The 15372-nt window shown below is 46.2% G+C and overlaps 1 protein-coding gene across 2 annotated transcripts in view; it reads left to right on the top strand.

Moving 5' to 3' along the window:
• FBXO21 (F-box protein 21) overlaps positions 1–15372 on the top strand; it is a 230963-nt gene that overhangs the window by 177424 nt on the left and 38167 nt on the right. For both annotated transcript variants that reach the window (XM_086943268.1, XM_086943267.1), the window contains exon 10: positions 6108–6298. In XM_086943268.1, coding sequence (XP_086799394.1) covers positions 6108–6298 — 191 coding nt within the window. The remainder of the gene's footprint in view (positions 1–6107; positions 6299–15372) is intronic.

Here is a 15372-nt window from a genome sequence, read left to right as displayed (position 1 = left end):
TTGGTGGATCGGATCAGTTGGTAGTGTGTGCGGGTGGCGTTCTTGAAGGTGGCCAGGTTGTCAGTGGTTGGGTTTTTTCGCCAGGCTTTCTCGAGGGTGCGACAGATCTTCTTGGATTTCTTGAGGTCTTCATTGAACCAGGGGGCTTTTTTGCTACCTTGTTTGGATTGGTGGTTTTTCAAGGGTGCTAATTCGTCAGCGCTGTGGGTGATCCATTGTGTGAGGTTGATGGCTGCTTGGTTTGGGTCCGATGATTTGGCAGGAGGGTTTTGGTGAAGCGATGTGAAGAGCTGGTCGTGGTAATTTTGTTCCAGTTTCTGCGGGTAATTGGTTGTGGGTGGTTGTGGGTTGTAGTTTTTTTGTAGTTAAAGTGAACTCAGCTGTGGTCCGTCCATTGGAGAGCTGTGGTGTGGTTGAAGGAGATGTGCTTGCTGGAGGTGAAAATTGGGTCGAGCTTGTGCCCGGCATAGTGGGTGGGGGTGTCAACAAGTTGTTTGAGTCCGAGGTTGTCCAGAAGGGTGGTGGTGTTGCTGTCGTTGTTCTTTTCCAGGTGGAAGTTGAGATCTCCCAGTAGAATGTAGTCCTCGGGAGGGGAGGGCGTGTGGGCTGATGAAGTCCGTGATGTCTTCGCTGAATTGTGTGCGGGATCCTGGTGGCCTGTAGATGAGGGTGCCTTTGAGTGTGGTCTTGGGGTCGATGTGGATCTGGAAGTGAAGGTGTTCGGCGGCTGCGAGGTTATCGTCGGAACTAGTTGTGATGCTGATGGTGTTCTTATGGACAATGGCGATGCCTCCTCCTGTTTGGTTGATGCGGTCCTTTCGGATGATCTTGTAGCCGTCCGGGATGGCTATGGCAATGTCGGGCGTTGATGAGGCGTTCATCCAGGTTACTGTTGGAAAGGCGACGTCCGGTGATGTGGTGTCGAGTAGGTTCCAGAGTTCAATGGCGTGTCTGTGGACCGAGCGGGTGTTGAGCAGGATGCACTTTAGGTGGTTAGTGTCGTAGCTCTGTTTGGAGTTTGTGGATTTGGTGTGGGTCCTGATGCAGTCGAACTTGCAGGAGTGGCAGGTGAAGGGTCCATGTGTGTGTCCTGGGGCGGCTTGGTAGCAGTATGGGAGTCGGCCGGGGTTAAGTGCTGAGAGGGTTGCGGCATCGTATGTTATGCAGGTGGAGTGGATTTTGCGGGGGCCAGGGTGGTTTGGCGCGGTCCAGGCACGGATGGGCGTAGACGGGCTTACCTTTGGCGCTCTTTCGGCGCGCATAGGGCGCGTCCGCTGCGCGTGAACGCTGCGCGCAAATGCGTCTGTCATATGTGGATAGTTGAGGGGGGCGGAGCGAGGGAGGAGCAGCTGGGAGGCGGGAGCGGGGTGGAGAGCCGGGCTGGAAGGCACAACAACAAACAACCAAATGGCAGCAAGCCAAAAGCGAAACAGGACGAGATTGGGGCACAACCTTATTAAATGCTATGAACTGGGCAGCACAGTCAGGCAACAATAATCTGAGCTGGCATAGCGAGCAATACACAATGGCACAGTAAATATCAAAGCACGGTCTAGCAGTAAAGCGCTACGATAACAGAATATTTAAGCAGTGCGAGCAATGCATGATAGATGGCAATCAGCAGTCTGGCAGTAGGCGCTATGATAACAGAATATTCAAGCAGTGCGAGCAATGCGTGATAGATGCCAATCAGCAGACTGGCAGTAAGCGCTACGATACCAGATGAATGAGCAGGGAGCAGCGAGGGGATACACACACTACTGTTGCCTTTGCTGCACATGTTCTGTTTGCAAAGAATGCTTTCATCCCTTTACATTGTGCACTCCCCTTTCGACAGTGTGCTCCTTACATTTAGCGCTTCCCACTTCAACCTTACAGCTCAGCTCCTCCCTTGTACCCACTTCCAGTTGAAGAATGTGATTACCTTAGGTCTTTCTTTCTCTCCCTGCCTCCACTGGCTTCCATAGTACCAATAATTTTGGCTTCTGTGTAGTGAAACGGTATTACCCAGGCTTCACAAACATTCTACATAGACACAGCATTGGTGGCAGCAGTGCAGTCTTACTTAACACAGCTACAGGACAGGTCCAATAGTATATACTTCCTCAACCTCCTATAAGATGTACAAACTATTCAACAACCGTACAGTACAAGAAACACCAGAAATAAGTATTGGGTACTACCAGCCATGGGCTGGCTCTTGTTATTCCTCACTTTTCCAAACACCTTTTCGTTATCTCTTTCGTATCAAAATTACCAAATGCACTTTTAGCATAGATCCACATATGAACTGCAAACCATCTGAATATGCTTTGAGCAAGGTACAAAAATGTTTTAATATGTAAAATTAAAATGCCCATAAAACAATATTTACAAATGTAACTACATTTTTGCTTACGTTTTAACTCCATTTATATGTAGTCTACTGCTTGTCCTGAGTGTTGCAGTACAAACAGCAAAATTACTGAACAGCATAATTTTATGTTGTGCTTCTATATACGATCTTGGCATGCATTACTCCATAATTTGTGCCTCCTTCTCCTTTAATGCCTTGTCATGCAATTTTCTCTCTACAGATTAAAAGCAGGGCCCATTGACTTTGTCACTGATTGTCTTCTGTCGTTCAGATTTGCGTTCAGGCCTATGCAGCAAAATACAGAAAAAATGTACATTCTGTTCTGACTCTCTCCCAAAAGCTACTTAGAGAGTAGGTAATGCAAGCTAATCCATAGCCATCTTTGTAGTATAATTCTAAACTAACTGTATCTTGGCCTCAAGATGTTTTTGAAAGACATCATGCAGGCTCTTACCACACTCCTATTTCACTACCTGTCTGTGCCAATAAAGGATTCCTTTATTCGAGTTGCTTGAATTCAGGATCAGTAATATCATTCAGATGAACTTTGTCATGTTTTTCTTTCTTGCTTGTTCTGTGAACCAGCGCCTGTTCGTAACATTCTAACTTTCTAAATATATAAGTAGGTGGTCTGAAATGTACAGTTAAACAAGTGCACAGTATGTTTGCTTTCTCCACAGTAAGCAAAGTTGGTATGAAGCATCTGGTAGGAAATATTGAAACATCACTGCTTCCCATTCATGTTAAGGTTATGAACAAGAGGGGATCTGTTCAAATCGTTGCGACACAGGATAGTTTGAATCATCAGATTATCTACATTCTAATGATTAAAGCTGCTCTCTGTAACCTATTGAGACACACATATTTTGTTTAGGTGTTATTTGCTTACAAGTATAAATTCACAGCTTTAGTCTTTAAAAGGCAATAGTTTAAGGTAGACCTACAGATTCATAATAGGTCTCCTGGGGGAGTCTTCACCTTCATATTTGTCTGTCCATGTTTAACAGTCAACATTTTTCTTGATGTCATTCATCAAGGAGGTGCTTTATTCAGGCCCCAAGTTTGCATCATCCTTGGAAACATATCACTACACTGCATCCTTTTTCGGGGAATCAATTTCCCTTGAAGATATTGTTTCATGCATTGTACATGGAGCTTTACCTTTTAGAAGGGACAGTCACCATTCACATATTAGACTCCATATTTATTTATTTATTTATAAAACTTATAGAGCGCAGCTATCACCTTGCAGGTATCCTGGCGCTAAAAGCTCCGTGAGGGGTGGGAAGAAAGGTGTGGCAAAGGCACTAGAGAACTAGGCCTTAGAGAACAGCCAGGTTTTCACGCATTTTCTGAACGGGAGAAGTTCCTCCAATTGTCTGATCTCCCATGGTAAACTGTTCCAGAGTTTAGCCGCAGCAACCCCAAACGATCTTCCCCCTGCCCTGACTTTCTTGAATCTAGGTACTCTCACCAGCCGGGCCGATGAAGAGCGAAGCACTCTGGTGGGAGTGTACCAGGCAAATTTGGCTTGCAGTGATCTGGGGCCAAACCCATGAAGAGATTTGAAAACAAGGCAGAGAGACTTAAATTGTACTCTCTGCCTGAGAGGCAGCCAGTGAAGTTCGGCCAAAGCTGCTGATGCAGACGGTCTTCTAGGCCATCCTAAAACCAGTCTAGAGGCCGCTGATTGAATTCTTTGAAGTCTATCCAGCAGAAAACTGGGAGACTCAAGTAGGAGAGCGTTACAATAATCGAGCCTACTCAAAATTGTACATCTCTCCACTAGAGCACGAGCATGGACAGGTAATAATGGCATAATCTTACGAAGGGACCTAATAAGGGCAAAGCAAGAGGATGCAGTTTTCGCAGCATGAGCCTCCATAGTCAACTTATTGTCTAGCATGATGCCCAAGTTACAGACCGTTTTAACTGGCTGAACCTTCGATGTTTCTGGGGGCCAAAAATTGTCAGGAAAGGGGTAGGGGATCCTGTTCCCTGCACAAAAAAGCACCTCGGTCTTGCCCGCATTAAATTGAAGGGAGTTATTCTGTAACCAACCGGCAGTGTCCCGCAGACACTCATAAAACACCTCCAACGATGTTGAATCCTCCCCCTCAAAGGAGAGGATCAGTTGAGTGTTGTCCGCATAGTTAATCGTGTTGATCTTATAAGATTTGATCAACGTAATCAAGGGTTTTAAATACAGGTAGAACAGAATAGGGCTAATTGCCGAACCCTGAGGAACCCCATGCTGCACCGGGGAGGACACAGATTGAAAAGGGTGGAGGGACACAGCTTCAGAATTTAATGGGAAGAAACCACCTCACTGTACTGCCAGCAATATCTAAATAGGTCAGGGTCATCAGTGGCTTATGTGACAGAATTGCCATTGTGGAACCTCCCCAGTTTTCAAGAACTCAACTGCAGAACAGACAATCCCTTGACAGGGGCTGGTATTTTGACAGGGAGAGAATTCAATTGGTGTGAACAATTTTGATGGTCTTGTGATATCTGGTGGGACATTTGTCACTTATGGTAAGGAAGCTTGCATGGGGGCACGGTGACCGAAACAAATATCAAATGAAGTACACATGACCCTAATGGCACTAGTTTCTTCACTATACTCTAACATGAGAAGAAGAACCTAGACACAACTAAATGCTGTTAAGAGAAAGAGGTCTGGAGCAGTCAGTAGTGAATGAATAGATACAGATTAGCACAGACTCACATCAGCAGAGTATCAAGAAATGCCTGTACACACAATTTAATAATGTGAAACAAAATATCTAGCACCGAAAAGACTAAAAGGATATTCCCACATGGGTGCTGGCGATGATGACAAATATATCTGTTTCAGCCTGGGTAAGGCTTTAACCACACAAGTTTAAATGATTGTCTAGCATTCCCTTAACTGCCTGATGTTGGGCTAGATCGCACTCTGACGTAGAACTAAGTATCCTCTACAAATTAGTGAATGCTGAGGTCCTTGTCACCCAGTAAGACTCCCAGGAGATCCATGTACAGACTGGAGACCACTGACTAGATTATGGAGCCTTAGGGAATGCTGTGATGTGCGGTTGTTATGTGGTCACTTGGTTGTGGCTGGTTTTCATCACTGTCCCGCTGCTCCTGTCCACTGTTCCGTCTGACTCTAAGGGTGTTACAAAAAAAGGGTGTGAACTAACATCAGAAGGCCTTCTGGCACCTTGTATAGCTCTAAGATTTCTCATTTGGGGAGGAGCCAGCTCCTGCAGTCTTGGAAAATGTATTTTAAGTTTCCATATTGAGTCTGTTGCTTGGAAAGATTCATGAGGTGAGGAATCTGCAGAAAGAGTATCAACCAGAAAGATCATTACCAAAAGCAAGTAACTTTCTTTTGACTTGAAAATGTGGTTTTGGTGTGATTGTGAATATATCTTAGTAAATAAATGTTTATTGTTCATGTGTTGTTTTGAAAGATGCATTAATGCATGTGTATTTAGATGCAAGAGACTTTCTCTTTTTATTTAGTAGGGGTATAATAAGAGTTATTGCCAACAGTATTATCGCATTTTAGGGCACTTCAAGTAGCCTTTGCTTTCCCAGCCCTATCTGCAATGGGATAAGTTGTTTAATGTAAAATATCTGCTTGTTTGTAAATAGGGAACACAAAATGGAATAGAATGTTGCACATTGTCCCTCAGAGATATGTTTCTTATTTCTATCAATACTCTAATTTCTAACGCCAAACAACATTTTTCTCATTTAGGTTTTAGATATCCTTCAGCACATCCAGGCCTTGGACCCATCCCAGCATGGTGCTGTGGGTTACCTGGTTCAACACACCCTTGAACACATTGAACGGCGGAAACAAGATCTGGGGCCTGAGATAAAGCGACGATCCGATGAGAAACACTGTGGCGTCAGCTTCTCTGTGGGTCTAATCATGAAACACAAGAGGTACACAGCATGGTTGTTAGATGCAAACTTTGTAGCTACTGTGTGTTCTAGTCATTTTCAGACTAGTTCTAAGATTCGCAAAGTACTGCTTCAGTGGCACTTCTAGTGCATCTTTTCTAACTCTTCAGTGCAGAACATGTAGGCCATAAAACATTCACATAAAATTATTCCATTGCAGTGTGCTTGTTTGAAAGAGTCAATGGGTTGCATTGTCAATCATAATTCTTTTTCACACAAAACTCAAAATGATAACATTGTAGAAGATGTAGAGGTTATTCTCAGAAACAAAGTATCTAATACCTTCATACGTACTAATAAAAACATTGTGGGTATAATGAAAACAGAAATTGTTGCTCCTTTGCTGAGTCTATCTGTTACCTTTCCATGATAATGGCAAAGAGAGAACCTTTTGATGTTCTACATCATTTTGTACCTTAGTGGGTAAAAGTGCATAGGTCGTTTTGTAAGCATTTCCCAGCATAAGGATATGTAGGGTGACTTTCAGCTGTATTTCATTCAGTCCTTATTTCCTCATTAGAAATCAATAAAATGTACAAGAACAGGTTAAAGTGAGATATGTTGGGTTCAGATTTAGTAAGGGACATGGAAGGATGGGAATTGGGTTGGGAATTAGACTGGAGGTGCTGAGGCTTTACTATATGCACTCATTATTAAGCATTACTTGAGAATGGACTTTAAGGTGATAGATCATGAGCACATGAAAGATGGGGGCTCTTTGAGGAACTCCACTGCCTGCTGGTTGTATGTTGCTTTGAAGGATGCTTCTGCTTCCTCGAAAGGGGCTATGAGTCAACCCAGAGCTGGGTATCTCTGCTCTTTACCATTGTGACACAGCCAGCTGGCTGTAGAACCAATAGGAGCGAGTTATGGGTGCTGTGTTGAAGACTCCTGTGAGGAACCATGCCTTCGCTCTACTGGCAGCAAATTCCTACTTGAGCCGGTGATGGAGGTGCAGTGTTCCACTGCAAGAGTGGTAACTGAGTGGGGAGAAGGCCCAGCTGTGTGTTCGGGTATTGATAGATTGGGTTTTGAAGAGACACATCTGCCTGTCGACTAAAAGATGGCAGACCTAGCCTTCAGACAGCGAAAGTACCTTTCAGTTCACCAGATATGCCAGGCTGGTTTGAGCCCCTTCAAATGCAATGATGTGCCGTCTCCCATCCTCACAGCTCATCACTTCCTGTGAATGAACTATGCACTAGTTGAAAGCGCACCCTCTACCTGATGACCACATGATCAGGGGTGGATCGCTCACATCTACCATGTGACCAGTGGGTACTGAACCTTATGTGGAAAACCGCCTTGTGTATGTTGGTTCCATGCTTTTGGAAATTCATGGTGACTGGCATTATGATAGTATACTGTGGCCCTTGTTTCTGAGAGTATCTGTAAACTCGTCTGATTACACTGAAAGAATTTAAGATAATTAACCCCCTATCTCTGGGGCTTAAGTTGGGGAATTTCCCATGATGAATAGCTATACCCCACCACCGGCCCTTGTGTATTCCTCTAGCCACACTCTATATGCGGTGTATTTTCTGAAACTGTTGTTGGGGTAAACACAATCTGGAAACAACAAAATGCCTGAATCCCCCTCGGACATAATTCTCAGATCTTTCTCGAATTGATACAAAGATGGGTTCTGTGGAGGCTAAAGACAGCGGTTTCAACCAAAGTGAAGCTCATCCGCCAGGATATCTCTTTTTCTCAGTACCACCTAGACTCTGCTGAGTGAAGGACTGTGAACTAGATGCCAGGTTAGAAACGTCCTGACTGGAACCAGACTTTGTGGCAAGAGTGACATAAAGTGACTTATTCAGAGTACTGATCTTGTGGTGACAGTATAAGTCTACAATCCATCTTCCTAAGAAGATGGAGGAGGACATACATGATCAGCTTCCTCCAGATGTTCACCCCTCAACTTCTTGCTCTATAACTCTTTGAGCCTTTGGCCTTCCACAGAGCAGTCCGATCCTGCAAAACCACCTATCTGATAAACATCATCTGATAATAGAATGTTTGCAGTGCCACCAGCTACAACAAAAAGAGGAACACGATTTGAAGAACATGCAATCCATACCGTAGCTAATTTTTCTTTGCCTTGAATATAAAAATTAAAAAGTTCCCGACCATTCAACCTAGACTTAATAAGTGGGGTATAAAGTATGGCCATCCCGAAGCAGCAAGCATGCTTATCACAGAATACTGACTAGGTAGAAACTTATACACTGGGAGATTTGTTGTGCTTACTGGAATCTGCTCCCACAGAGGTAGGGAAGGAACATGTGGACAATAGCATCAATCCTCTGCCTTTTCACCATCACGCTCCTCAACATTAGCTTACAGAGAAACTGACAATTGTAGGGTATCTGATATGGAAATCGATCGCCGAGGCCCACTCAAGGTCATAAAGTTCTTGATGGGAGACCAAAATAAATCATGCTTACTCTTGAAACCCTTACCGTCATTCACTGGGCACTAAAGACTGTGTGATCTCCTTTACACTGTTGGTTTTTTTCAGGGTCTGGCTATTCCGTGTTGCTTTGTTGACATGAAATAGGTAGTGGGCCTGTATGTCACTTCCGCACCCTAATCCTCTCCCATCAGACAGTAACATCAGAATACAAATGCCTTCATTCACAGGAAATCATATGCTTAGAATAAAACTGCCCTCATTCACATGAAATCATATGCATAGTGCCCTGCACCCGTGCACACTCAGTGCATTACTGACTCCCTCATCGACACTGAGATGTCCCAGGAAATATAGCCTTCTTCTACTGTTTATTTTGCATCCCATTCTTCAGATGGTCTGCGGAGCTCTTGAGACTTCCCCTACCCTTGCAGTCATAGACTTATAGCAGTGTGTCCTAACGACTAATGTTGACTCCTGCAACACACAGCAGCCAAGCATTTGGCTATTGGTACTGAAGTGTACCTCGCAGATGACCGAGAATATCATTACTTCCCCATCCCATTTGTTGTTCCTCCCCTTCCATCCAAGCTCCTCCCACTTAGCAAATGTTCTTTTTCTAGTTACATACTCCCACCCTCATCCTATCTCCTCAAGATGCTTTGACCGGCTGCTTGCTCTACCCTTCTTTCATTCCATAAGGGAGATATTGAATTATTTAGTAGTCCTCCTCTATTTGTTTAATATTGGCACATGTGGGCCCTATCCCCTCACTCCTTGCACAAACCCGCTTTATTTTGTGCCTTTAGACCAAATACACCTCCTTTAGGACTTGCAGCAGTCTTCCCCTGTGAGAAGGTTATCATTAGGTTCCAGTGGTTTTTCACCATATCTTAAGAGAAACCAGATGCTGTACTATTTGGATGGCAGACACCCCCAACATTACCCTTCTTCAGCAGACTCATTTGTCATCAACTGAATCAGGAAAATTGTATCCGGTCTGGTTAAGGCATGTGATCTATAGCAGTCACACTAATGCTCAACGTGGAACCTAAGCACCTGTTCCATTGCCTCCAAGAAATACGAAGTGGCAATTTTGCTTTGTAAATCATTCCTACATAAAAAACTTTAAAGCATGCACATATGATGAAGGTAGTTATGTTTTCAATAAAGTCAAGATTCTTGATGCTAAACGGATTTTGGGTTTGGTTTACACACCAAACATTGACCAGACATATTTGACATGTTGTGTAGACTGTTAAGTGTAAGGTTGGATATGTTATAACTGTCTTGGGGACGAGTTGGATCTGGTGCCAGTTCCTCTTGTCGATAAATATGGACTGGAGAGCAATAAAACCCCGAATGACCTCAACGAAGAGTCGTATTATGGTTTGGTAGATTTATGGCTTCTCCTGCATCCCACTGAAAATGGCTACTCTTACTCTTCGGTGCACGAAATGTCTTCTCTTGTTGACTGCTTTCATATCCATTGTTCTCTGCTGTGCACTGTATTATCTAATGATATTCTGGAGGGACGTATTGCCAGCTATTCTCCCTTTTAGTTGGATTTCAAACTAGAACCTACTCCTGTCTTCTGGTGAATGTAGGTGGGTAGATGTAGACTTCCTGAAGATAAGAATACTCTTAAATCTCATGTTCGCCAATGTAAATTGGAGACTGAGCTCTCAGTAACTTCTGTCAAATTACTCTGGGCAACAGTGAAGACCACCTGGAGAAGTCTCAAAATGTGTCACTCTTTTATTGTTAGGAAAAAGGCCTGCAGTAAACACTTCACCTCAAGACAGCCGCACAATCCCTCATGAGTGAACTTAAATTAACCCCGTAAACAGCTCTTAGGCAGTGGTTAGAGTCTGAGAACTCCACCCTCATTTTGTTATACACATGCAAGACTGCTGAGAATGTCCTGATGAAAATCTACTGTTGTCATTATGAGAGAGAGGAGAATGTGTGCCTCCTGCTGTCATTCAAATTTAAATTAAGGGAGGTGCAGATGAATATCCCAGCTATCTGTGATATAAACAGCCGCTTATTGAGCCATCCTCTTGAAAGCGCAGTCACAGACGAGTCACAAGTGACTGTATCACCCGGTAAGGGGTGGAGATCCTGACCTTGCGGAATGCTTTTTGAATTCTTTGTGTCCACCCGCCTGCTCTCTGAATGTTGAAGAGACTTCGATGTCAAATGTTCTTGTTAAGTGCAACATATCACTGAGGAGGTCTCATGGTGCTGAGCAACAACGGCAGCAGTAGAGGCAGCAACATAAAACTGTGAAGGCACGCTTACTGGGGGAAAGAGGCATGTTTTTAATTCTCTACGAAAGCGGCTATGGTCAACTATGGACGGGAGGTGCAGTGTAAGCTTATTCCAAAGCATAGGGGCCAAATAGGAAAATGATCGGCCACCATTTCGAGACGTTCGAATGCGAGCCCAAACAAGGTACGATCTAGTACTGGACCTTAAAGATCTTCCTGGTGTGTACCATTGAAGTTTTTTAGCTAGATATCTTGGGCCGGTGTCGTACATTATCCTGTGTGTTAGACATAGGATTTTGAATTGGCCTCTTTGCCGTACCGGAAGCCAATGAAGAGTTTTGAGATTTGGGGCGGAAGGCGATCTGGGCAAAATATAGAGAATATGTCTATTGGCAGTGTTTTAAAGAATCTGAAGCTTAGAAAGCAGATCCTCATTGAGTGCCACCAGCAGGGCATTCCCATAATCCAGTCGGCTGATAACAAGACCCTGCACCAGACTTTTCCTAGCTTCCATGGGTAGCCACTTGACAATTCTACGCAGGCTACGAATGATACCATAGCAGGCACCAAGAACGTTGTTCACATGGGTTTTCATGGACAATGAACTGTTGATAGTGACTCCAAGGTTGCGAACTGCAGACTTAAGGAAGGACAAGGGCCCAGTTGCAGGGGCCACCAATCCTGTGCCAAGAATTCCTCTGCTCTGCCAAACCGGATAATCTCGGTCTTGCTACCATTTATTTGTAATTTATTTCTGCCCATCCAATTATTCACCTGGACTACACAGTTTTTAAAATGAGATTTAGTATTGACATGGTCTGGACCAAAGGTGACAAGCAATTGGGTGTCGTCAGCATACGACACTGTTTCAAAACCATGTGATCTGATACCAGTTAAAAGTGTTAAATAGAGATTAAACAACATGGGGCTAAGAATAGAGCCCTGAGGAAAACATACACTGACTTGTCGACTGTACGAAGCTATGGAGTCAACGAGAACGGTGGTAGAGCGGTAAGTTAAATAGTTCTCAAACCAGTCCAGGGCCTTCCCTCTGATTCCCACCTCCCACAGTCGATGTTTCAAGATACTATGAGAGATGGTATCAAAGGCTGCGGACAGGTCCAAGAGAACCAACATTGCTGATTCTCTTTAATCCAGTGCAAGCCTGATGTTATCCGTGATCTCAACAACAGCGGCTTTCGTGCTGTGCGCAGCACGGAAACCCGATTGTGAGGGATCTAGGAGACCGTGGTTCTCAAGATGGACGATGAGATGTTTATTAACTAGGTGTGAAGGACTGGGTTCTTTAAGACCCAGCGGTGCCAGGGCACAACACCTGAAACCTTCGTGGGTAACCTGCTCCGGCGTACGAATCACAGAGACACGGGACACTTCCTTCGGCGTCAAAGATTCAAGGTTTATTTGCTGCAGGGAACACAGAGGTCACGACAAGTACACAACGTGCAACTTGGGGAGACTGCTTCAAATTGGTTCTGTGGATCGCTCCTGTAGGAAGGGGGAGGCTCTAGTTGGCGCAGTGCAACACTAGCGACAAGCAGGGACTCTCTCTTCCTCGTCAGGGCTGAGGGTTACCTTCCAGACAACCTCTGCTTACCCTCTAGGTAGTGTGGCTTAAGCAGTCGTAGGCTAATCTTTGGGGCACATAGGGTTAAACACTTGCAACAGTACACCTTCACAACCAACCCACCACACAACGAGACCAGACTGTATTCTGTAAAAATATATATCTTTATATAGATTTTAAGCAGGCTTGTGAATACAGTCGATATACTTTATGAAAACGGTTGCAGGATACTTGATTCAGGTTACCACAGTTCTTATAGCAGTTCTCTTGAGGCCCGTAGGCCGGGGTTAACCAAAGTTCTTTGTGGAGCCGGCGGCTTCCAGGGGATCTGTCCCACGTCGCGTTGCCTTCCCGGGGTCGCTGATCGTTGCGGCTCTTCGGCCGAGCAGGTCACTGGTCGTCCGGGGCAGCGGTGTTCTGTGGCGGCACGGTCCTCTCCTCGTCGTCCGCTCCGACCTTGGAGACGGCGGCTGTGCGGCGGTGACAAGTGGCAGTACGGTCCCCAAGTGCAGGACGTACCCAGCCAAATGTCGGTGCAGCTGTGGGCTCACAGCTGGGCTGTCGGGCAGGCTACCGACCTTGTGGATTCTCGTAGGGCAACTGCCCGTCCTTGCAGGTGAGTGACTGCTCGCTGTGCAGTCTCCTCGAGAGCTCAGACCGGACGGGTCCTCCTTCCCTTTGCTCTCGGGCTCCCGGTGCAGTTGCGGTCACGGTGTTTGGGCCAGCGGCGGCTGGTCCTTGCTTTGCTTCCGCTGTTGCTGTGGGCCCCGGTCACGGTGGTCGGGATGACGTTGATGCCTTAGAGGAGATTCCTCTTTGTCGATACTGCGGCGATGGTCAGCACCCGCAGTCGCTTTCTTCCAAGGGGGTAGCGTCCACTGGTCCTGGGACGCTGGTCAGGGGGCAAGTTCAGTTGCAAGCCCTTGGAGATCTCTTCAGCAGAGTTTGGCACAAAGTTAAGCAAAAGTCTTCTCGTAGTCTTTTCTCTAGTCTCTCCTTCAGCAGCAAGGCACCAGACACAGGCAAGAGTCAGCACCCCTCCTTGTCTCTCGCGGTCCTTCTCGTCGGGCAGAGTCTTTCCGTGGCCCAAACCGGATCTAACTTTCAAGGAGCAGGGCTCCTTCTTTTATAGGCCAATTCTTTTGTTCTCGCAGGCCAGGGGGGCCTTCGCATAGCCACTCTCAGTTCTGGAGTACCCCGGCGGGTGTGCTCCGGCTTCTGCTTTCAGTGTGAGGGGCAGGCGCATCAGACGCCCCACAGGAGGTGGAGCCAGCATTGTCCGGACAGGGGTGGCCAGAGTACCTTGTTGATGGGGGCTTCGCCCTTCCTGGGCCAGGTGCCGGCAGAGTCATCCGCCGCTCCCCAGGAGGGTGGAGCCAGCATTGTGGTGGCCGAGCACAGTGACAGTTCGAGTCAAGAGGCACTCCTACCTCCCACTAAGGTGTAATCTGCGCATTCACCACCTGTCATCCCTCCAGCCCTGTCACTCACACATCCCAGACAGTCGGATACACATACTGGCAGAGGCAACTGAAATGGTTAGGCAAGCAAATGCTAACTTTCTAAAAGTAGCATTTGCAAACCCAGGATACTGAAATAAACTTGCCTACAAGAAATATCTCATCATCCTGAGTTCAGGCATACTAAGCATGACTCACTACCATGCTCCTTGAGCCTGCGGGGATTATAGGGTGTAATAATCCTCGCAGCTCAGTCTGGCCTAACGGAGCAGGTAGCCTTCAGCAGTGAAATACGGTCTTCGTTGTAAGTCACTACCAGGACATGCCACGCACATCAGGGCTTGTCCTACCTTACACCTACAACGCACCCTGCCCGCAGGCCTACCATAGGGGTGACTAATATGTAGTCAAGGGAAGGGTCGGTTGCGGGCAAGTGGGGACACTTGCCCAGCTAGCGTGACAGTACGAGACCGCACGCGGGTTCTGCGGTCGCAGTTCCCAGACACATCTTTACGGCTGCTTCGGTGGGTGGCGCAACCAGCGCTGCAGGCCCACCAGCAGTATTGGCATCTACAAGCCCCGGCACTCTCTCGTGCACTTTACTAGGGACTGACAGCAAATCCAATGCACCAATCAGGAATACCAATCGTATATACAATTTACAGTAGGGAGCACTTGCACTGCGGCACGGATCAGCCGTGGCGCAGTGCCCGGAGTATCGGAAAACCAGCAAAACATCGGAGGCACATCAGCAAAAAGTGGAAGGGAGACTCACGCCAAGGTGCCAGGTCTAACAGCTCCTTTTATACAGTTTTTACCCATAGAGTTACATTGAACACAAAAGTTTACAACCCGGTTCCCATCATTATCCCCCAGAGGGGTCGCTTTGGTCACTTTGAAACACATGAGGTCCGGAACATAAGTGCGGAAACATTTGGCGGTTCCCAACTGAAAAAACCCATCTTCCCACCATTAGCGAATTCCAATCAGCAATAAAACAGATCGAAATAGGAACATAGACAGGGGCAGAGGAAGACGGAGACAGTGGGGAGATCGGAGAGGGTGTAAAAGGGGAGGTATCAGGAAACACGAGATACAGGCATCAAAGGGACGTGCCTAATGAGATGCACGGCTGAGACAATAAGTCCGTGCGGCAAGATGAGCCTCGAGCGGCGCCATCTGCCTTACAGTAGCAACCCCCTCGTCATAAAGACACTTACAAAGAACATGTGTCTTCCGCAAATATCTTGGGAGTCCCAGGGTCGCGAAGCGGACAGCGTCCGTTCGCTGGCTACTTGAGGGCAAGAGACAAAATGGATGCC

Source organism: Lissotriton vulgaris, chromosome 11 (assembly GCF_964263255.1).
Source record: "Lissotriton vulgaris chromosome 11, aLisVul1.2, whole genome shotgun sequence".
Lineage (NCBI taxonomy): Eukaryota > Metazoa > Chordata > Amphibia > Caudata > Salamandridae > Lissotriton > Lissotriton vulgaris.
Note: the sequence above shows the minus strand (reverse complement) of the source record. Positions and strands in the feature narration are given on the sequence as shown.